Raw genomic sequence first — 25,464 nt, forward strand, 5'->3', positions numbered from 1 at the left:
TCGAAGAAATTTGCAAACAAAATGCTGTACCATTAACTTTCACAGCTGAAGAAATTGACAAAGCCATAAACCAACTGAATACCAACAAGGCACCTGATATATACGGTATTACAGCAGAACATATCAAATATGGTGGAGATACATTACTGTAGGCAATAACTTCTATAATCAACAACATCTGCTCCTCTGCAACCATACCAGACTGCATAAAACATGGAATCTTAACACCAATATTCAAAAACAAAGGACTACCAAATGAGGCAAAAAATTATAGAGGAATCACTGTACTCCCAATTATTGGAAAAATCCTGGAAATACTACTGAGGAAATTGCTAAGAGACATCATTGATATTCTCCAAAACCGATTACAAAGAGGTTTCACTCCTGGGGTATCTCCTCTATACAGTGCCCTCATCCTCCTAGAATCCATAGCAGAATCAATGGACCAAAAGATGCCTGTTTTTGTTGCTCTGCTAGACGCCAAATCAGCATTTGATGTTGTCAATCTTAACAGCTTACATCGTAAACTCTTTCTATCAGGAGTAGGTGGGACCCTCTGGCTACTTATCCGCCAACTGAGTACATACGCCACAACCTCTATTAAATGGAACGGTCTAATGTCAAAACCATTCCCTGTACAACAAGGAGTAAGACAAGGTGTGATATTAAGCACCAAACTGTACAAAGTTAACATCAATGATGTATTGGACCAATTAGAAAACAGCGGCCTTGGTACCTACATCGGAAATATATACTGTGGATCCCGACCTGCGCAGATGATGTTGCTCTCATTGCCAATTCTCCTAATGACCTCCAAACAATGATAAGCACGGTTGAGAATTACAGCATGCAAGAGAAATACTCACTCCAACCAACCAAAAGTGTCATATTAAAACACGAACCACCTTCAAAAGATACAGGCTTCTACTTCAAAATTAATAATATAAAAATGAATGAGCCAGATTCAGCTGTGCATATTGGCATAAAACACAGCTCTGACTTAAAAAAAACTATCAGCATTCACGTTGATGAAAACATCTCAAAGGCAAGACGAACTGTGTATAGCCTGATGGGGGCTGGTCTGCATGGAAAGAACGGGCTAAACCCACTAACTTGTCTTCACATTTTCAACGTTTATGTTCTTCCAGTTCTTATCTATGGAATTGACATTCTTCTTCCAGACAATAAACATTTAGAGCCACTAGAAGTATTCTATCGAAAATCAATTAAACAAATCTTGTCGCTTCCCAACAACACTGCGGATGCAGCAATTTATACTATAGCAGGAGTTATACCACTCCATGGCATTATACACAAAGCAGCCTTAAACATATACAACAAGATTTGTGGTATGGAATCATCCGTCGAAAAAGATCTGGCAGAAAGACAACTCTCGATATCTCGATTTAACTCCAAAAACTGGTTTTCTAAAATACGTTGCTTACTTGCACAATACAATCTACAATCAGCTCATGAACTTATACAGAACCCAGTCAGCAGATACAAATGGAAAGCAAGTGTTAAGAAGGCAGTGGACAACGTTTGGCATGAACAATTCTGGACAAAAGTATCATTATTCAGCTCTCTTCGCAATTTATCTGCAAATAATATTCTATGGCACAATACTCATCCATGTCTTGCAAGTGTTGGTACCTCTGCACAAGATATTAGCCGCCTACAACCAAAATTAAAGCTATTAACAGGAACTTATTACCTGCAAAGCAATAAGGCTGCATTTAACCAAAACTCAATAGATCCAACGTGTCTTCTCTGCAATGAAAATTCAGAAACTGTTGAACATTTTATTCTAGACTGTAAACCTCTGAATAACACTCGTATACCATACTTGCATGAATTAGACTGCTTTCTTCGTAGCATTAAAAACTGTGATAAATGCTTTAACCTAACCAGCTTAGTAATAAATAAACAGCTTATTTTAGATCCAAGTAGATTATTATGCGCATGTGGCTGTAGATGCAAATGTATGGACAACTGCTTCAAAGTAGAGTATATAAATAGAAAACTGTGCTATGCTTTACATACCAAAAGAAATGAACTTTTGAAAGCTCTACCGTCAAACAAACGAAAGGGCCATTGAATGTAGCCAACATTCACCCCACGGGCGTAGATTTTTGCTTTTCTTGAATACCGAAGACCCCTGTAAATATAGTCCTGTAAATATATATTGTGAACTTTTAAACCGATTCTGAAAAGAAGTGCTCCTTTAAAGGAGGGAATTCCTTACACAGATACAGATACATAATAGCTTATCTTCTCTCAGGCATATATAGCCTACCTTAAATTGGCCCAATTTGTTTTGTAAGTTTTCGCTTTCAATGCTGCTTGACTTTGTTACTTTTCTGATTTGAGTGCCCTGATGAGTATAATGTAAGCTAAATGTGCATCTTGAGTTATTCCACACTGCAGTAGTAGTGTGTTAAACTAGTACTTTTGTATTCGAACTAGATGTAAAAAAAATATGCATGATTGATTAACAACATTTACTCTGTAGACAAGATTAACAAGTACATCGGCATTTGAAAGTGTTCTCAAGATATCTTAAATTTAGGCATAAAAATGCATGAAACATAGGAGCTTATACAATAAACTGTTATAATTTTTGACCTTTACAGTAAAAGTGATAAGCAGCATTAAGGCCAGATTCTATGGCCCCTTGTATCCACCCGTTGGTGTATGATATAGCTTCACCAGCGAGATAAATAGGATGATCTGGTGTCATCAGAGTTTTCATTCCACTGTTATATTGGTTTGGAAGGAGACTGGCATACGCTCCTTGTGCTGAATTATCATTGAACCAGGCTTGAACCATTCCCACCTCAAATTCATTCTTCATTTCAGGATGTATTTTTGTGATTTCTCGAACTGCACTTTCAACTGCTTCAGTTTTTGATTGTGAACCAAAGATTAAAGCATCTTGTTCCCAAGTATAGCAAACCAAAAGACCTCTCCCGCTTGGTATACTTGGATCATTAGGACTGGGGTAGTGTAACTGTCCAATTGGTAAATTAGTTTTTGAGAATCCTCCTTGACCAACTTCTTTCTCCCAGAATCTGCTCTTGCACTGGAGAACCACTTTGGTTGATGGTTGATAATGGATGTTACCTATAGCTTTACGACAATCCTCTGCAAGATCTATGTCCATTTGTCGGAGTATTGTCAATGGAACTGTAATAATAACGGCATCGGCTGTGTATATCTGATCTGTCCCTGTCATCACATTACGTGCAGTTACTTCAACTTTATTTTCCAGATTTCTTTTGACGCTTCGTACTTTAGCACCAAATTGTATTCGTTTTGCTAAATCAGTGGTGTTTTCTATATTTGTGTGCTGAGGTTGGATAAAATTCTTGGCTATGGTATCCATACCATCGACTGGAGTATGAAGACGATCTGTCCACCATTCACCTAATTCATCTCTTAGGTATTCAACTAAACTTGTTCCAAAGGCAGGGCTGTATGTCGAAATCTAAAATATATACCCTAGCCATCAATGAAAGTAAGCTTATCAAATTATTCAATCAGATATCCCTTCCTAGTAGTATTATTACTTTTGTTTATTTCATTGCAACTGAAACACAAAACTTCAGGTGCATTTTGAAAATAAACGAATTTAGTGCGCATTGCAATTTTTATAATTGTCGTGTTTTTCATAGCAAAAATCGTAAGAAACAAGTTTTATAAACAACAAGATTTTTCAAATTGAAACCATTCTGCTTTATCTTTAGATTGATTTTTTAATCACTTTAAAAATTTAAACGATTTTGATTAAACTGTGAAATACTTGTACATGTATATAAAATTTATAATGTCTTTCATTTCTACCTTGATCTGGCATTTGAAAGTTTTTTTATCCACTAACTTTTTTACTCGTTCACTAGAAATGAACCTAGAAATGTTCTTGGTTTAAAAAAAACATAAACCTGTTGAATTGTAACATTTTGTTTTGATTCATGTAGTTTAAAAAAGACGTTTCCAATCACCTGCAATCCTCTGATAGCTGCTTCTGGCCATGGTCGATAAGCAGAGCATAAGTCCGAGTTTATATTTGTTCTGAGAAAATCATCTACAGATAACTTGCTCCACTTTTCTACCCACTCTTTCTAACCTTCTTGTGGCCCCTTTTCTTTGATAAGGGAAAACAAATCCTCTTTTACGGGTTCAATTGTACGCTTATATAAATCCACTGCAATGTAGAATGGTAATACAACAACTACTGAAATATGTTGGAGGTACAAAAGGGAGAAGGAAAATATGTTGCATGGAATCAAAGAAATAATAAATATTTGTTAAATGCAAAGTCATGAATCTATTCACTGATAAAATTTGCCTTATTACAAGATTAAATTGAAATAAGTTTTAAAAAAACTGTAGACTAGTAACATTTAATTGAAGGCATACTAATATAAAACCTTACTTATGCCGTCAACATTTGGACGTATATCAGATTGCAGGTGAGAGTTCCATCCAGGAAAAAACTTTTTTGAGTAAAATCGATTGTTTTCATTTTATTCTGAAAAAAACACATTAAGTATGTAATTAGTTTTTTTTTGCCCATGAGATATATTATGAATTCAATGCGACTGTCATGCGAGTGAGAGGTTTTGCTGGCTATGAAGCCAGGTTTAATCTACTATTATCTACAAAAGAAAATGCTTGCACCATCAGTCAGGAATATGACAGTTGTTATTCATTCGTTTGATGTGTTTGAGCTTTTGATTTTGCCATTGATTTTGGACTTTTCGTTTTGAATTTTCCTGTGAGTTCAGTATTTTTAAAATTTTAATTTTATGCATAGTTTCGTGTATGTGATCTTTTTATAATGTATTTTTTAAGTTTAAGAAACGGGGAAAACCAATGCAGGAAAAAATTAATGCTCCTTCACGAAAAAACAGATAACGTCTTTATGCCTAGAACGACAGAATAAACATAAACACTGAAACGTCGACTATATATCTATATTTAAAATATACATAACAATTATTTTTCACGGAAACAATTGTAGTCATCATAGATCATCTGAAGATATGATTTGATTGAACATCAGTGAAATATTTAAATGTGAGACGAGATTATTTTATTCCACAAATGACTGTCAACTGCATGACCTGTTGGTTAAATTTGAATTCGCTGACATGCTTCTACTAATTGATTGCACACATATTGTGATTAATAATAAGTAGATACTGTTACCTTTTGTTCTGATTTTACTTTCTCCATCGAGGTAAAGCCAGGTATTATCGTTGGAGTTAATGAAGGGGCGGACAGGGATGCCGAATTTCTGTATGTACCCATTTGTCAGGTAGTGATTTGGTGGGATTCTCATTGCTCCACCTGCAAATGAAATAAAAGATTCCCTGATACCTTCAACGGGTCAATCTAAATAGTTTTGCCATGCGCCCTTAACTAACAATAACCGGAACAAGAGTCAGACCACCAATTCACTCCCTCAAATTTAGAACTATGTAAAAGTAGCCCTATTCTGATACAAAATCGTGCTTTTGGTGTCATTGTTTACTTAAAAAACCAAGGAGATCATATAACCTCCTTGAAATAATAAACAAATTTGCAGATATTAAACTGTTTGTGAAAGACAACAACATTTAGACTTAAGCAACACGACGGGTGCCACATGTGGAGCAGGATCTGCTTACCCTTCCGGAGCACCTGCGATCACCCCTAGTTTTTGGTGGGGTTCGTGTTGCTAATTCTTTAGTTTTCTATGTTGTGTCATGTGTACTATTGTTTGTCTGTTTGTCTTTTTCATTTTTAGCCATGGCGTTGTCAGTTTATTTTCGATTTATGAGTTTGACTGTCCCTCTGGTATCTTTCGTCCCTCTTTTATACCATTTTAGGCCAAACGTCGTTACTTATCTGTCAGTTTGCATTTAAAATTGATAATCAATGCGTTCCATAGCATACTAATTTAAGATTTCCAGAAAACAGGAATTATTTTTCGTAATATTTGTCTTCCGAAAGACAATTCTTTTTTAGAAGACTTTACACATGTGATTAAATTGGCATGTAGGCAGGTGATACATGCAACATGAACATTGGTAATGAATCATAGTTGTCTACATCAGGAGAAAATATAAACAAATGAAAAATAGATTTTGACCAGATAAACTAATATACTTCAGACAATTCCGTGTCTTTCAATGCATCCAACCATAAATATGACAAAACATGTAGCCGACGATTATTTATTGCATGGTATCCTATGTAAAAATATTGGGCATATATTTACCTTCAGCATGCAGACCATCTGAGAATCCACCACGAAGAGTCTTCGTTCTTCCACCTACTCTGTGTTGTAACTCAAGTATTTGTGTCTGAAAAATGTAATTTCACTGACAATGACAAAGTTATATATATACTTAACCCATCAACACCAACACATTGACAAGTGAATAAACTATGAGCCTTTATTAAAAAGTCAATAAAACTTAGGACAAGGGACCTTTAATATTTACTTGAACCTATATATATATATATATATATTGAGTTACTTAGTTAATGTCGTCGTTTGTTTTGTTATTTGTCACAAACTGTAAAGTTTATATGGCAATAAAATATGAATTGAATTGAATTATAAAAGATATAATGAAAATCAACGAAAGCAATCACATCAACGAATTACATTGTTAACCATAGTTATATCTATTCGCAAATGTAAATAATGTCATGTTTCTTAGCTGCTAACTAAAGATATCAAATCTTACACTGTGTCCAACTTTTTCCAATTCAAAAGCTGCCGAAAGCCCGGCCACACCAGCTCCAACAATCAGAACAGATTTTCCTGATAATCCTTGTTTAACTTCATTTCCTTCAAACATGTACTAGGGCCATATTTCTGGTAGGCAGATTCTAAACTGCCATTTACTATCTCCATATAAAAATCTTTGCAGTAGTCATCTTGTTGGACCGGAAGAGATCCCAAGTATGGACAACTAAATGTTGGATGTGCAGCAATTCTGCAAAATATTTTATACCGCAATAAGAAAAAATATATAAATCATACAATTTAATAGTGGAAAAAACTGTTTTCAAATTTCGCTCCTAAACTGAGTAAAGCAAATCAGACTGTTTTATACAAATAGTCCGTTTTTATCTCGGTTTTGTTGCTTATCATTCTCCATCTTTTTTCCTTCCATCATGGATTTGTCTGCCGATCCCGGGTTTTTTGTTTGTTATTGCCCTTTTTTTATACTTTCAAACTTGTATTTATCACAATAAAAGAATTCAGATGAAATAGTTTACATTGTGTGAGGTAAGTAACAACAGCACAATACTGTATTCCAAGTGATTTATACAATCTGGAATGTCCATAACTAAAACAGTTCTTTAAAGAAAGAACGTCCAATTTGGTATTTCGACTTTAATTTGAGCTAGAATCCAATTTATTATTATTTAAATTAAACTAGAATAAAACTAAAAAATTAAATAAAGAATTAACTGAAACCTCACTTACCTCTTAACAGGGGATGTTGTATGACTTGAATGACGCTGTATTTGACGGCAAAATTGAAATTGTTTCAAACCACCAATTATAATTTTCTTTCGTGAAATCATTTTAGCTGTGCTGAAAGATCTGTGCTTTTGAAATTGAATAAAAAATCACTTGCAATAAAATATTTTCTAAATAATATTATTGTAACTTATGTACAAAAATGTCAAATTGTCGAGTGTACTTTTTAACTTTGTTTCTTTTTCAACTTCAACAGAATTATAGAATATATCTCATTCACCCGAATGTTTTATGCATCCTTATATGGTATATAATAGCTATCATAAGAAAAGTATTTTCTTGGAAAAATATTATACATAGATTTCTATTATATGAATACATAAACATTTGACATATAGGAAATCAAAAGACACGACTTTTTTTACAGTGTCATTAATTATATGGTTTATAATAGCTATCATAAGAAAATATTTTCTTGGAAACATATTATACGGAAATTTTAAAAATGAAGATAGACTTCTATGATATTAGTGCATAAACATATGACATTTGCGGTATCCTCTGAGCATAAGAGTTTGTAATGATACCAAGTACTAACTTTTTCTAAAAATCATGCAATTTTCCGGCTGTATATGATCACATACACCGCATGGCTAGCGCCAAATCTTACCAGTTTACTTACAGTTTCGAATGTTTTGACAAATCGTGTCTACCTTCCATTTATATACATCCCAGCTTGGGTGATCTGAGCCGGATTACCCCTACGAGATCACCCTTGCTTGGAAAACTATTACTTTACCCAATGTTTTAATCCAACATAAAAACGGATTTTTTTTCTTCAAATAAACACACTGTGGCGAGAATTTTCATCAGGTGATAATCATCTGCCATACAAGTAATGGACATTGTCGGGAAAAGAACATTCAGCAATAATTAAGTATATATGATCTTATATACACCAACCAAAAAAAATGGAAATAAAAGATAGGAATTCTGTATCCAGATTTCCTTCCCTTATGCGAGTTGTAATTGTACAGTCAAATATAAGCCACTTCAACTCATCCCTCAGTTTTTGTCTTCCTACTAGATTAATTAGATTCTATTATCAGTAGTACTGAAGCATCTACTTTACTGTGGTTTTAAGAATTTTAAATAAATGAAAATCCTTCTTATAATTGTTCTGTGCAATAAATTATTCATAATAGAACAGCTCAGATCCCATTATTATTATTTGGATTGAATATATGCTATCATTCGAAATAAAGGTTAACTTCCATAAATGTTTGTGGTTTATATTCACGTATCGTCAAAAATACGCAACCCAACATATTTTAGTACCAGAAAATATCTAAAAGGGCAACATACAATACAAATAATATGTATAAATAAAGGCAACAGTAGTATACCGCTGTTCAAAACTCATAAATCCATTGACAAAAACAAAATCGGGGTAATAAACTAAAACTGAGGGAAACGCATTAAATATAAGAGGAGAACAACGACACAACATTAAAATGTAACACACACAGAAACGGACTAAGCATTATACAAAATCCTATAAGAATAACAAATATAACATCAAATCTAAATACAAGAGAAAACAAACGACACAACGGAAACACAACGTTAAAATGTAACACACACAGAATAGGAAAAAATGGTGGGTTGAACCTGGTTTTGTGGCATGCCAAACCTCGCACTTTAATGGCAATGTTAAATATAACATTAAAATGACAACATAATATTACAGGACTACAATACAAATAAATAGGAGAACGTATTATGCAAAGAAACACATGAATAATAGATAACAAAAGGCATCAGGTTTAAAATTCAATACGCCAAAAACATAAAACATTTGATAAAGTCGCAATCTCGCCATAAGGTCTAGCACGAAAACTGTAATTGGTACGAATTAGTTTTGCAAAAAAAAAAGTTTAATATCATGATTTTGAAAAAAGAATTTGTTTACCTCTCCGACATATTGTAATTATTTTTTAGACAAAAAACTCACCACCTTTGTGTTCCTGAATTACAGTTCACAATACAGGTTATCTGTGAACTTATATAATATTTGAAATATAAATACTTCCTTTTTCAAAAACGGAGAAATTCCCAACAACTAACACGAGGTAAGCTTAGGAAATGGTTTTCCGTTTTTCTAATTAATATCAATATTTTACAAATCAGACATGTTTGACAAAAAAGATTTCAGATTAACTAACCTACATGCACCAGTCTTGAAGGTTATGAGTCAGCAGTTGCTTTTTTTAGACTGAAAAACGCAAAATATATTTTTAGCCCTTCAGAAATAAAAATAAAATAAACTAGGGTTCTCCATGAAGAAGTCATTATAGTTATTCAAATGACAGGTAACTCTAGGTGTGCGAGTTTCAATTTAAAATGTTTTCCCAAAACTTGCACTGTTACAAATAAAACAGTTTTTGAATCTTGATTTTACATCTTGGATCATTTTTTGTAACCGATATTCAACAGTCGGCATTCTGATCCTGAAATTTTCAGAAAATAAAACTTATAAGAGGGTTCATGAGGTAAGTGCAAATTGAAGTTAATTTCCGGATGAGAAACAATAAGTGACACGTACTATTAATATGAATTATTCACAAGTTTCTCAGTTGTAATGCTTAATCTAATAAATCCTTTAGCCGTCACACAACATTCATATGATCATTACATGACAGTTGTATTTTTTAAAGTCCAAAGTTAAGAATTGTTAAGTATACCTTCATGCTTTTTGTCAACGTAAAATTATTGTCTAATCTGTTGTGATGGTGATTTTTTGAAAGTTAAAAAACCCAATAAAAAACATTTAATTAAACATTGTGTAGATGCATATGGGAAGACTTAAAATATCTGAGATAAAAGATTAATAACACGCACACAAATAAAATTCGTTTTAGGTCATGCACACAAAAGATCCCCAAGTAAAGTATTTAGTTGAAACATTGTTTTTCAAACACAACTACTCTGTTGTTATGGCTCATTAGAAAGATATTTCACTTGACTCACCTATGAATGCTGGTCGACTTTGTTGATTCAAACTAGGTCAAATTAAAGACTATGAATACATTTGTTGCTTCTCTGACAAGAACAGAGCAAAATATTTCATTCTGGAGTAAAAGCGAAGACTCCGAATAATCTGTCTAAATATAATATGTTAATTAAATGCATAATTTGAATATGGATTGATCAGAAATGCCAGGGCTTACATTTCTTTTCACGATTCTTTCCATTGAAAGACCACATTTGCACTTATGAGGGAGATACTGAACCAAGGGTTTGTAATGGTGAAATTGAAGCTATCTTTTTGTATGATACCGAAAATAAAGTATTACAAAATTTTGTACACAAACGTGAATTTTGATAACATAAGTTTATTTGAGACTGTCATCAAAGTGAGAGGGTTAGCACTGTAAAACCAGGTTTAATCCACCATTTTCTACATTTGAATATGCCTGTACCAAGTCAGGAATATGACAGTTCTTGTCCATTCGTTTTTGATGCGTTTTGTTATTTGATTTTGCCATGTGATTATGGACTTTCCGAATTGATTTTCTTTTAAGTTCAGTATTTTTGTGATTTTACTTTCCTTTGTACCTTAAAAATGTTCAAGTGTTGAATAGCTTCATTCTTTTTCTTATGGGGACCTCTTTATAAGCGCTTCTGTTCTAATATAAACTATGACTGATATGTCATTTCTGGTTAACTGTTAATGAAATGTCACAAATATTCGAAACACTATAGCTTATCTTCTCTCGGGCATATATAGCCTACCTTAAATTGGCCCAATTTGTTGTGTAAGTTTTCGCTTTCAATGCTGCTTGACTTTGTTACTTTTCTGATCTGAGTGCCCTGATGAGTATAATGTAAGCTAAATGTGCATCTTCAGTTATTCTACACTGCAGTGGTGTGATTAACTGATACTTTTGTATTCGAACTAGATGTTAAAAAAATATACATGATTGATAAACAACATTTATTCTGTAGACAGAATTAGCAAGTACATTGGCATCTGAAAGTGTTCTCAATAAAGGCAACAGTAGTATACCGATGTTCAAACTCGTAAATCCATGGACAAAAAACAAAATCGGGGTAACAAACTAAAACTGAGGGAAACGCATTAAATATAAGAGGAGAACAACGACACAACACTACAATGTAACACACACAGAAACGGACCAAGCAACAGACAAAATCCCATGAGAATAACAAATATAACATCAAAACCAAATACATGAATTTGGGATAGACAAGTACCGTGACACGTCTTATCGCAATGTGAATTTACACTCAAAAATAATAGAAAACAAACGACGCAACGTTAAAATGTAACACATACAGAAACGAACTATAATATAACAATGGCCATATTCCTGACTTGGTATAGGACATTTTTAAAGAAAAAATGGCGGGTTGAACCTGGTTTTGTGGCATGCCAAACCTCCCCTTTTATAGCCATGTGAAATATAACATTAAGATGACAACTCAACAACACAGGACTACAATATCAATAAATTGGAGAATACAATTGACAAAGAAACACACGAACAACAGCCAACAAAAGGCAACAAGTTGAAAATTTTAATACGCCAGAAGTGCATTTTATCCACACAAGATCTACTAGTGATGCCCAGATACAAAAGTTAGAAAGCCGAAACAAGCACAAAGTCGAACAGCATCGAGGATCAAAAGATCAAAAAAGTTTTGCCAAAAACGGCCAGGGTTTTCTGTTAATTACCAGAACATCCTTATCATTTAGAATAATTTATACTTTTGCAAACAGTAAATTTATAAAATTAATAAACAAAAGCTGTACATGATAGAACTGAAATATAAACTAATTACAGGAAACAACTCAAATACATTAAACAACCAGACATTTGCAACACAATATGTAGACACATCCGAATATGTTTAAACCTCAACGCCAAGTGACGTCATATTTGAAATTATAAAAAATGACCAAAAAATGATGACGTCATTTGAATTTGTAAAACAGATCATCAAAAAATAAAAAATGACGTCATTTGAATGAATAAGATAGAACTAGGACTGACCCAAGATTACATTTGAACTAAATACTGATATTGCACTTAATAACAATGCACATTTCAATATTTATAAATAGCAAACTAAGGCAGCAATTAACTATATTATAAAGCTATGTCCGGTTTGTTTTGAATCACACTTCAAACGTAAAATATCTTAAATTTATGTATAAAAATACATGAAGCATAGGAAGTTAAGCAGTTAGGATTTTTGACCATTGCAGTACAGATGATAAGCAGCATTAAGGCCAGATTCTATGGCCCCTTGTATCCACCCGTTGGTGTATGATATAGCTTCACCAGCGAGATAAATAGGATGATCTGGTGTCATCATAGTTTTCATTCCATTGTTATATTGGTTTGGAAGGAGACTGGCGTATGCTCCTTGTGCTGCATTATCATTGAACCACGCTTGAACCATTCCAACCTCAAATTCATTCTTCATTTCAGGATGTATTTTTGTGATTTCTCGAACTGCACTATCAACTGCTTCAGTTTCTGATTGTGAACCAAAGATTAAGGCATCTTGTTCCCAAGTATAGCAAACCAAAAGACCTCTCCCGTTTGGTATACGTGGATCATTAGGACTGGGGTAGTGTAACTGTCCAATTGGTAAATCAGTTTTTGAGAATCCTCCTTGACCAACTTCTTTCTCCCAGAATCTGGTCTTGCACTGGAGAACCACTTTGGTTGATGGTTGATAATGGATGTTACCTATAGCTTTACGACAATCCTCTGCTAGATCTATGTCCATCTGTCGGAGTATTGTCAATGGAACTGTAATAATAACGGCATCGGCTGTGTATATCTGATCTGTCCCTGTCATCACATTACGTGCAGTTACTTCAACTTTATTTTCCAGATTTCTTTTGACGCTTCGTACTTTAGCTCCAAATTGTATTCGTTTTGCTAAATCAGTGGTGTTTACTATATTTGTGTGCTGAGGTTGGATAAAATTCTTGGCTATGGTATCCATACCATCAACTGGAGTGTGAAGACGATCTGTCCACCATTCACCTAATTCATCTCTTAGGTATTCAACTAAACTTGTTCCAAAGGCAGGGCTGTATGTCGAAATCTAAAATATATACCCTAGCCATCAATGAAAGTAAGCTTATCAAATTATTCAATCAGATATCCCTTCCTATTAGTATTATTACTTTTGTTTATTTCATTGCAACTGAAACACAAAACTTCAGGTAAATTTAGAAAATAAACGAATTTAGTGCGCATTGCAATTTTCATAATTGTCGTGTTTTTCACAGCAAAAATCGTAAGAAACAAGTTTTTATAAACAACAAGATTTTTCAAATTGAAACCATTCTGCTTTATCTTTAGATTGATTTTTTAAATTTAAACGATTTCGATTAAACTGTGAAATACTTGTACATGTATATAAAATTTATAATGTCTTTCATTTCTACCTTGATCTGGCATTTGAAAGTTTTTTTATCCACTAACTTTTCTTTACTCGTTCACTAGAAATGAACCTAGAAATGTTCGTGGTTTACTAGAAATGAACCTAAAATGTTCTTGGTTTAAAAAAAAAACATAAACCTGTTGAATTGTAACATTTTGTTTTGATTCATGTAGTTTAAAAAAGACGTTTCCAATCACCTGCAATCCTCTGATAGCTGCTTCTGGCCATGGTCGATAAGCAGAGCATAAGTCCGAGTTTATATTTGTTCTGAGAAAATCATCTACAGATAACTTGCTCCACTTTTCTACCCACTCTTTCCAACCTTCTTGTGGTCCCTTTTCTTTGATAAGGGAAAGCAAATCCTCTTTTACGGGTTCAATTGTACGCTTATATAAATCCACTGCAATGTAGAATGGTAATACAACAACTACTGAAATATGTTGGAGGTACAAAAGGGAAAAGAAAAATATGTTGCATGGAATCAAAGAAATAATAAATATTTGTTAAATGCAAAGTCATGAATCTATTCACTGATGAAGTTTGCCTTATTACAAGATTAAATTGAAATAAGTTTAAAAAAAACTGTAGACAAGTAACATTTAATTGAAGGCATACTAATATAAAACCTTACTTATGCCGTCAACATTTGGACGTATATCAGATTGCAGGTGAGAGTCCCATCCAGGAAAAAACTTTGTTGAGTAAAATCGATTGTTTTCATTCCATTCTGAAAAAAACACATTAAGTATGTAATTAGTTTTTTTTTACCCATGAGATATATTATGAATTCAATGCGACTGTCATGCGAGTGAGAGGTTTTGCTGGCTATAAAGCCAGGTTTAATCTACTATTATCTACAAAAGAAAATGCCTGCACCATCAGTCAGGAATATGACAGTTGTTATTCATTCGTTTGATGTGTTTGAGCTTTTGATTTTGCCATTGATTTTGGACTTTCGTTTTTCCTCGGAGTTCAGTATTTTTAAGATTTTAATTTTATGCATAGTTTCATGTATGTGATCTTTTTATAATGTATTAAGTTTAAGAAACGGGAAAACCAATGCAGGAAAAAATTAATGCTCCTTCACGAAAAAACAGATAACGTCTTTATGCCTAGAACGACATAATAAACATAAACACTGAAACGTCGACTATATATCTATATTTAAAATATACATAACAATTATTTTTCACGGAAACAATTGTAGTCATCATAGATCATCTGAAGATATGATTTGATTGAACATCAGTGAAATATTTAAATGTGAGACGAGATTATTTTATTCCACAAATGACTGTCAACTGGATGACCTGTTGGTTAAATTTGAATTCGCTGACATGCTTGTACTAATTGATTGCACAAATATTGTAATTAATAATAAGTAGATACTATTACCTTTTGTTCTGATTTTACTTTCTCCATCGAGGTAAAGCCAGGTATTATCGTTGTAGTTAATGAAGGGGCGGACAGGAATGCCGAATTTCTGTATGTACCCATTCGTCAGGTAGTGATTTGGTGGGATTCTCATTGCTCCACCTGCAATTGAAATAAAAGATTCCCTGATACTTTCAACGGGTCAATCTAAATAGTTTTGCCATGCGCCCTTAACTAACAATAACCGGCACAAGTGTTAGACCACCAATTCACTCCCTCAAATTTAGAACTATGTAAAAGTAGCCCTATTCTGATACAAAATCGTGCTTTTGGTGTCATTGTTTACTTAAAACAACCAAGGAGGTTATATGAGATCATATAACCTTCTTGAAATATCAAACAAATTTGCAGATATTAAACTGTTTGTGAAAGACAAAAAATATTTAGACTTGAGCAACACGACGGGTGCCACATGTGGAGCAGGATCTGCTTACCCTTCCGGAGCACCTGAGATCACCCCTAATTTTTGGTGGGGTTCATGTTGCCATGTAGTTGTCAGTTTATTTCGATTTATGAGTTTGACTGTCCCTCAGGTATCTTTCATTCCTCTTTTAGACCATATTAGGCCAAAAGTCGTTACTTATCTGTGAGTTTGCATTTAAAATTGATAATCAATGCGTTCCATGGCATACTAATTCAAGATTTCCAGAAAACAGGAATTATTTTTCGTAATATTTGTCTTCCGAAAGACAATTCTGTTTTAGAAGACTTTAAACATGTGATTAAATTGGCATGTAGGCAGGTGATATATGCAACATGGACATCGGTAATGAATCATAGTTGTCTACATCAGGAGAAAATATAAACAAATGAAGACTAAATTTTGATCAGATAAAGCAATATACTGCAGACAATTCCGTGTCTTTCAATGCATCCAGCCATAAATATGACAAAACATGTAGGCGATGATTATTTATTGCATGGTATCCTATGTAAAAATATTGGGCATAGATTTACCTTCAGCATGCAGGCCATCTGAGAATCCACCACGAAGAGTCTTTGTTCTTCCACCTACTCTGTGTTGTAACTCGAGTATTTGTGTCTGAAAAATGTAATCTCACTGACAATGACAAAGTTATATATATACTTAACCCATCAACACCAATATATACTTAACCCATCAACACCAACACAAGTGAATAAACTAGGAGCCTTTATTAAAAAGTCAATAGAACTGAGGAAAGGGGACCTTTAATATTTACTTTAACCTATATATATATCAAGTTACTTAGTTATTTTTTCTTCTTTTTTTTTTTTTGTTAATTATCACAAACTGTAAAGTTTATATGACAATACAATATTGAATTGAATTGAAATATAAAAGATATAATGACAATCAACGAAAGCAATCACATCAACGAATTACATTGTTAACCATAGTTATATCTAGTATTCAGAGTTCGCAAATGTAAATAATGTCATGTTTCTTAGCTGCTAACTAATGATATCTAATCTTACACTGTGTCCAACTTTTTCCAATTCAAAAGCTGCTGCAAGCCCGGCCACACCAGCTCCAACAATCAGAACAGATTTTCCTGATAATCCTTGTTTAACTTCATTTCCTTCCAAACATGTACTAGGGCCATATTTCTTGTAGGCAGATTCTAAACTGCCATTTACTATCTCCATATAAAAATCTTTGCAGTAATCATCCTGTTGGATCGGAAGTGATCCCAAGTATGGACAACTAAATGTTGGATGTGCAGCAATTCTGCAAAATATTTCATACCGCAATAAGGAAACAAGAAATAAATCATACAATTTAATTATGGAAAAACTGTTTTCAAATTTCGCTCCTAAACTGAGTATAGCAAATCAGATTGTTTTATATAAATAGTCCGTTTTTATCTCGGTATTGTTGCTTATTATTTTCCATATTTTTAGCTCACCTGGCCCGAAGGGCCAAGTGAGCTTTTCTCATCACTTGGCGTCCGTTGTCTATAAACTTTTACAAAAATCTTCTCCTCTGAAACTACTTGGCCAAATTTAACCAAACATGGCCAAAATCATTATTAGGGTATCTAGTTTAAAAATTGTGTCCGGTGACCCGGCCAACCAACCAAGATGGCCGCCATGGCTTAAAATAGAACATAGGGGTTAAATGCAGTTTTTGGCTTATAACTCAAAAACCAAAGCATTTAGAGCAAATCTGACAACAGGTAAAATTGTTTATCAGGTCAAGATCTATCTGCCCTGAAATTTTCAGACGAATCGGACAACCTGTTGTTAGGTTGCTGCCACTGAATTGGTAATTTTAAGGAAATTTTGCTGTTTTTGGTTATTATCATGAATATTATTATAGGTAGAGATAAACTGTAAACAGCAAAAATGTTCAGCAAAATAAGACCTAAAAATAAGTCAACATGACCGAAATGGTCAGTTGACCCCTTTAGTAGGCATTGCCCTTTATAGTCAATTTTTAACCATTTTTCATCAATCTTAGTTATCTTTTACAAAAGTCTTCTCCTCTGAAACTACTTGGCCAAATTTAACCAAACGTGGCCAAAATCATTATTAGGGTATTTAGTTTAAAAATTGTGTCCGGTGACCAGGCCAACCAACCAAGCTGGCCACCATGGCTAAAAATAGAACATTGGGGGTAAAATGCAGTTTTTAGCTTATAACTCAAAAACCAAAGCATTTAGAGCAAATCTGACAGGGTCAAATTGTTTATAAGGTCAAGAGCTATCTGCTTGTTACTAACATTTTCCACTGAAACTACTGGGCCAACTTCATTATTGATAGAGATAGTTGTAAGCAGCAAGAATGTTCAGTAAAGTTAGATGTACAAACACATCACCATCACCAAAACACAATTTTGTCATGAATCTATCTGCGTCCTTTGTTTAATATTCACATAGACCAAGGTGAGCGACACAGGCTCTTTAGAGCCTCTAGTTTCCTTCCGTCATAGATTTATCTGCCGATCCCGGGTTATTTGTTTGTTATTGCCCTTTTTTATACTTTCAAACTTGTATTTATCACAATAAAAGAATTCAGATGAAACAGTTTACATTGTGTGAGGTAAGTAACAACAGCACAATACTGTATTCCAAGTGATTTTATACAATCTGGAATGTCCATTAATAAAACAGTTCTTTAAAAAAAAAGAACTTCCAATTTGGTATTTCGACTTTAATTTGAGCTAGAATCCAATCTATTATTATTCAAATTAAACTAGAATAAAACTAAAAAATTAAATAAAAAATATACTGAAACTTACCTCTTAACAGGGGATTTTGTATGACTTGAATGACGCTGTATTTGACGGCAAAATTGAAATTGTTTCAAACCTCCAATTATAATTTTCTGTCGTGAAATCATTTTGTAGCTGTGCTGAAAGATCTGTGCTTTTGAAATTGAATAAAAAATCACTTGCAATCAAATATTTTCTAAATAATATTATTGTAACTTATGTACTAAAATGTCAAATTGTCTATAATTGTCGAATGTACTTTTTAACTTTGTTTCTTTTTCAACTTCAACAAAATTATAGATTATATCTCACTCACCCGAATGTTTTATGCATCCTTATATGGTATATAATAGCTATCATAAGAAAAATATGTTTCTGGAAAATATTATACGGAAATTTTAAAAACGAAGATAGACATCTATGATATGAGTGCATAAACATTTGACATATAGAAAATCAAAAGACACGACTTTTTTTACAGTGTCATTACTTATTATCAAATATCTTCCTACACAATCATCCCACATGCACAAATTACATAATTTATAAATTGTGTGGTAAAAGAGAAAGACAATCATGTGGGAACACAGATTGTTAAAACCTGACTGAGATTTCATTTATATAAACCGAAATATATATGCGTACTTTTAACCATTATAACCCCATAGATAGCGATTTAAATCTGTTCTTTGTTTTATGTTCCTTTTTATTGGTTCCCCGACCATAATTCCACTACTAATCTGAAGATTTTGGAAATGACAAAGATCGACAAAGGACGTTATCTATAACAATAGTTCTATTCAAACTAATTACTTGAGGTACTTGATAATTTACCGGATATTTATATCCTCTGAGCACAAGAGTTTGTAATGATACCAAGTACTAACTTTTTATAAAAATCATGTAATATTCCGGCTGTATATGATCACATACACCGCATGGCTAGCGCCATATCTTACCAGTTTACTTACAGTTTCGAATGTTTCGACAAAGTCGTGTCTACCTTCTATATTTATATACATCCCAGGGCCCAGTTTCACGAAGCTGTCTTAGGACTAAGACATGTCTTAGGATGGTCTTACGACATATCTTAGTCCTAAGTGGGTTTCACAAAGCGGTCCTAAATTAGGACATCTCTTAAAGTTGGTCATAAAGTTAGGACAACGCGAGAGGTGTCTTATGATGGTCTTAGGATAGTTATACGTTTAATTATATAAATTACACTCATTTTTTATATTAATTTTGAAAAAAATATCTTATTATTATCTAATTATCTATTCTCCTGTTCCTGCTTAAAACATATATACATTGACGGATTATCAGGATTTGTCAACAATGAAAATTTGATGTATTGATATAAAAATTGCACGATTTTATCTCTTAACCTTTTATAACCAATAAAGTCGAAATTGAATTCAACTCACTTGTACCAAAACAATGTCATAAATTTATATTCTTTTTTCTTAATTTTGCATTGAAAATTTCATATTTATATTGATGTATTGTTTAAAGATAATTTATATATAAATTACTTTTATTTTTTTATATTTATTTTGCAAATTATGTCATTATATTAATCAATACGTTTAGAATAATTTATGGTAAGACATACTACATTTACATGATTTTTTTCCGTAGATCATATTTTTATTTGAAAATTTAAAGAACTTGCGACAGGTTTATGATGTCTTAGCTAAGATGATCCTAAGACAGCTTCGAGACGAGGTCTGAGATATGTCCTAGGATAGTCATAAGAGGATCATAAGACATGTCCTTAGATATGTCTTATGACATGTCTTAGGATAGCTTCGTGAAACCGGCCCCAACTCCTTTATTCTACTTGGGTGATCTGAGCCGGATCACCCCTACGAGATCACCCTTGCTGGGAAAACTATTACTTTACCCAATGTTTTAATCCAACATAAAAACAGATTTTTATTTTTCTTCAAATAAACACACTGTGGCGAGAATTTTCATCAGATGATAATCATCTGGGGCAGTGTCAATGGAAGTATCCTAGGACATTATTTAGGATGGTCTTAGGACGTGTCTGAGACATGTCTTAGGATGTAAAACAAAGCTGTCTTAGGACAGTCCTAAACCATCCTAACACATTTATTTAATTGAAAATATATGTAGAGATTTGTATGACATAGATTGAATTGTATTTTAGAACATATATGTAAAGAGAGGGAGGATGACTCTTATATAGAAAATAATTAACGCAAAATAAAAATTAAAGTTTTTACGGAATACTAATAAATACGTTATTTTAAAAATATGATAAAAGATATAAATGAATTTAATACGAAAACAAAAGTAAATGGTCACAAAACTTTGTGATATTCGTGCTGCAATTTTAGTACATAAACTAGTTTTTTCCTTAGGTCCAATCGATTTCATTACATGTATCGAATCAGGATTAGGTAAAAAAGAAGTAAACTTTTCCCCATATTTGAAAATATGTTGCTAATGATGATAGTATTGTTTAGGCTTCAAAAAAGGCATCACGAAATAATTTAATATAATACAATTAAATCTTTAACAAACATTAAACAATATTTTTTTTTATTAATTTTATCTAATGATAGTTTAATATTGTATTAGTATTTTTAGTATTGAGTTTATGCCATATGTGTTGTTTTTATTACGTTTTAGGACGATGTAACCTTTAGGACTATCCTAAGACACCTAATTGTATATCCTAACTTTAGGAACAAATTTAGGACATATCTTATTTTAGGAGACTTTCGTTAACCCGACTTAGGACTAAGACGTGTCCTAAGACCATCCTAAGACATGTCTTAGTCCTAGGACAGCTTCGTTGACACGGCCCCAGCCATACAAGTAATGGACATTGTCGGGAAAAGAACATTCAGCAATAATTAAATATATATGATTTTATATACACCAACCAAATAAAAATGGAAATAAAAAGATAGGAATTCTGTATCCAGGGGCCGGTTTAGGATCTCTCTTATGACTATCCTAGGACATATCTCAGATCTCGTCTCGAAGCTGTCTTAGAATCATCTTAGCTAAGACATCCTAAACCTGTCGCAAGTTCTTTAAATTTTCAAATAAAAATATGATCTACTGAAAAAAATCATATAAATGTAGTATGTCTTACCATAAATTAACACATGACATGGGCAAAATCTCTTTGTTCTTACTGTACTATAATCTGGATAATGCACAGCAAAGGTGTGCATTAACTACCTCAGATATACTGCACAGTTCAAATCTATTTTTACCTTTAGGGGCGGTTCCTAGATGTTGACAGGGGCGTTATTCTATCAAATTTAAAAAATATATCACCGAGTGTAGCGAGAGTAAAACAATATTGACGATTTTAAGGCAAAACACGATACTTTGTCCAATCCTAGGGTGAACGACATGTTCGTCCCCACCCCCGAATCCGACTTCTGCCTTGAAATTACGACAAAATTTAACTTTGTACAAACATCGTAGTTTCAAAATAGGAAAAAAGAAAGGTTTCTCATTCTTTTTTTTTTTCATCTTAGCTTGAACATAAAAATTTTATTATATTTTGCGTACAACATAAATCTTAAATCAGTGTTTTAAAGTCAGAAAGAAAGTTAAAACAATGTTTGGTCATTTCCGCCAAAAAAGAAATGTATCTAAGAATATCCGAATAAAAGAAATCTGATTTGGATTAGTTTTAGACTCAATGGAATTTAATATAACGACTTTTTCAATATCTATTCCTAGCTGGAGATCAATCAGACTTCATTTAGATGGACGTGTCTTAAAAATTAATACAGTAGATACAAAGAAATTTGGGGGAAGGGGGGGGGGGGGGAAGATTGGAAAGAGAAACGTATTTTCTGTTTATTCAACATTTAAAATTTAGGTAATATAACATCTTCCTCGGTTAATCTTTCTCTATTAAAGCACATCATTGATGGAAAGATATTCAAAAGCAATTAATCTAAACTCAATAACCCTTTCAGTTATGATTTTTTTTTCATACAACGATTTGAAGGTACTCAAATTGTCAAAGTCTTAATCGTCACTTATTAAATAAAAAAATGGGAATAGATTAAACAGAAACATTAAGAAAAAATCTACCATTAAATCGCAATTTTACAAAAAGTCTAAACCCCAAAAAAGTTGTCAATTTAAAACTCACCAATGAAAGTCGTATTTCCCCCTTTCTTAGGATCCGTGGATTGCGGAAAATCGTCCACATCTAAAACGTTCACGTAAATTAATGACGTCATGTGTTAAAACAGTTATTGGCCAATCAAATCGGTATATAGAATTTAATCTGCACGCGCTCAGGATGACCCTTTAACCCGAACTCCTACGTCGTTCGGGTTAATAAGGGTCACCTGAGCTGTGCAGATTAAATTCTATATACCGACTTGCTTGGTCAATAACTATAACTTATTCTAAACGTATTGATTAATATAATGACATAATTTGCAAAATAAATATAAAAAAAATAAAAGTAATTTATATATAAATTATCTTTAAACAATACATCAATATAAATATGAAATTTTCAATGCAAAATTAAGAAAAAAGAATATAAAATTATGACATTGTTTTGGTACAAGTGAGTTGAATTCAATTTCGATTTTATTGGTTATAAAAGGTTAAGAGATAAAATCGTGCAATTTTTATATCAATACATCGAATTTTCATTGTTGACAAATCCTGATAATCCGTCAATGTATATATGTTTTAAGCAGGAACAGGAGAATAGATAATTAGATAATAATAAGATATTTTTTTCAAAATTAATATAAAAAATGAGTGTAATTTATATAAATAAACGTATAACTATCCTAAGACCATCATAAGACACCTCTCGCGTTGTCCTAACTTTATGACCAACTTTAAGAGATGTCCTAATTTAGGACCGCTTTGTGAAACCCACTTAGGACTAAGATATGTCGTAAGACCATCCTAAGACATGTCTTAGTCCTAAGACAGCTTCGTGAAACTGGGCCCAGATGTCCTTCCCTTATGTGAGTTGTAATTGTACAGGTATATATAAGCCACTTCAACTCATCCCTCAGTTTTTGTCTTCCTACTAGATTAATTAGATTCCATTATCAGTAGTACTGTATGCTCTTTTTTACTGTGGTTTTGAGAATTTTAAATAAATGAAAATCCTTCTTATAATTGTTCTGTGCAATAAATTATTCATAATAGAACAGCTCAGATCCTATTATTATTATTTGGATTGAACATATTATGCTTTCATTCGAAATAAAGGTTAACTTTCATAAATGTTTGCGGTTTATATTCACGTATCGTCAAAAATACAAAACCCAACATATCTTATTACCAGAAAATATCTAGAAGGGCAACATCCAATACAAATAACATGTATATAACATTTGATAAAGTCGCAATCTCGCCATAAGGTCTAGCACGAAAACTGTAATTGGTACGAATTAGTTTTGCCAAAAAAAAAGGTTTAATATCATGATTTTGAAAAAAGAATTTGTTGACCTCTCCGACATAATTGTAATTATTCTTTAGACAAAAAACTCACCACCTTTGTGTTCCTGAATTGCAGTTCACAATACAGTTTATCTGTGAATTTATATAATATTTGAAATCTAAATACTTCCTTTTACAAAAAAACGAGGAAATTCCCAACAACTTTCACGAGGTAAGCTTAAGAAATGGTTGTTCGTTTTTCTAATTTCTGACAAAAAAGATTTGAGATTAACTAACCTACATGCACTGGTCAGTCTTGAAGGTTATGAGTCAGCAGTTACTTTCTTTAGACTGAAAAACGCAAAATATATTCTTAGCCCTTCAAAAATAAAAAATAAAATAAAGTAGGGTTCTCCATGAAGAAGTCATTATAGTTATACTAATGACAAGAAGCTCTAGGTGTGTGAGTTTCAATTTTCAATGTTTTCCCAAAACTTGCACTGTTACAAATAAAACAGTTTTTGAATCTTGATTTTACATCTTGGATCATTGTTTTGTAACCGATATTAACATGCAGTCGGAAATCTGATCCTGAAATTTTCAGAAAATAAAACTTATAAGAGGGTTCATGTCAGTGCAAATTGAAGTTAATTTCCGGATGAGAAACAATAAGTGACACGTACTATTATTATGAATTATTCACAAATTTCTCAGTTGTAATGATTAATCTAATTGATGATGCAATATTTGAAAACCCCAATTCAATAACTTGATAGAAATGAGAACGAAAATGAGGAAAGTGTCAAAGAGACAACAGTCCGCACAAAGAGCAGAACACAGCCGATGACCACCATTGATGGATGGGTCTTAAGTCTGAAATTGCCGTATTTCAACAGAGACGATTAACTACCAGAAGGAAATACAATATATGTCACATCTTCGAATAAAATTTTAAAATAGAGTCTAGTTACTAGTACATGTATTGTAAATATATAAAGACGTGTAGCTGGAATGAGTTAATTTAGACAATGAAATATATGATTCGGTAAAAGAATAGGTTTAATGTCCGCGTTTAAAACTAAATACACTCGGTGGTCACGCGGTAGCACGGAGCAATTGAATACTCATAAACGTGTTAATCCCGTAATATTCTGTGTGTGCTTGTCTAAAGTCAGGAGACATTAAGTGATGTCATTTGTTCCTGTCTGTCATAATTTACTTTTCGATTTGTTAACGTGTAGCAGTAATAACCATACCTTCTTGACCATTGTATTATGTGTTAAAGATTTAAGTTATTGTGACCTGTAATTTTTCTTTGGCTGATTCATACTACATCTCTTATTTTGGGTAAGTCAATACGCATCGGACGTAGCAAAGGCGGTACATTTTGATTTCATTTTGTCTTTTTGGTGTTCAAGATGCAAGTATTTTATGAAATTAG

At 32.8% G+C, this 25,464-nt stretch overlaps 2 protein-coding genes across 4 annotated transcripts; both read right to left on the reverse strand.

Annotated features, from left to right (window-relative positions):
• Positions 1-2,487: 2,487 nt before the first annotated feature.
• Positions 2,488-9,584, reverse strand: LOC143064886 (L-amino acid oxidase-like). The gene is made up of 8 exons (XM_076238077.1): positions 9,501-9,584; positions 7,490-7,609; positions 6,741-6,992; positions 6,266-6,350; positions 5,212-5,352; positions 4,436-4,531; positions 4,002-4,204; positions 2,488-3,487 (listed from the first exon to the last, which is right to left on the reverse strand). Exons 3-6 carry the CDS (start codon positions 6,852-6,854, stop codon positions 4,527-4,529), a joined length of 345 nt encoding a protein of 114 aa, XP_076094192.1. The 5' UTR covers positions 6,855-6,992; positions 7,490-7,609; positions 9,501-9,584; the 3' UTR covers positions 2,488-3,487; positions 4,002-4,204; positions 4,436-4,526.
• A 3,028-nt stretch (positions 9,585-12,612) lies between these two features.
• LOC143064885 (putative L-amino-acid oxidase YobN) lies at positions 12,613-24,152 on the reverse strand. 3 transcript variants are annotated; one of them, XM_076238076.1, is made up of 8 exons: positions 24,136-24,152; positions 18,633-18,754; positions 16,868-17,120; positions 16,367-16,451; positions 15,371-15,511; positions 14,607-14,702; positions 14,173-14,375; positions 12,613-13,633 (listed from the first exon to the last, which is right to left on the reverse strand). In XM_076238076.1, the coding sequence occupies exons 2-8, from the start codon at positions 18,731-18,733 to the stop codon at positions 12,758-12,760; spliced, it is 1,755 nt and encodes a 584-aa protein (XP_076094191.1). In that variant the 5' UTR covers positions 18,734-18,754; positions 24,136-24,152; the 3' UTR covers positions 12,613-12,757. The 3 variants fall into 3 exon arrangements, with proteins under 3 accessions (XP_076094191.1, XP_076094189.1, XP_076094190.1); XM_076238074.1 differs by lacking the exon at positions 24,136-24,152 and adding an exon at positions 22,759-22,794 and having other exon boundaries at positions 18,633-18,759; XM_076238075.1 differs by lacking the exon at positions 24,136-24,152 and adding an exon at positions 18,922-19,061 and having other exon boundaries at positions 18,633-18,759.
• Between the last annotated feature and the right edge of the window lie 1,312 nt (positions 24,153-25,464).

Source organism: Mytilus galloprovincialis, chromosome 2 (assembly GCF_965363235.1).
Source record: "Mytilus galloprovincialis chromosome 2, xbMytGall1.hap1.1, whole genome shotgun sequence".
NCBI lineage: Eukaryota > Metazoa > Mollusca > Bivalvia > Mytilida > Mytilidae > Mytilus > Mytilus galloprovincialis.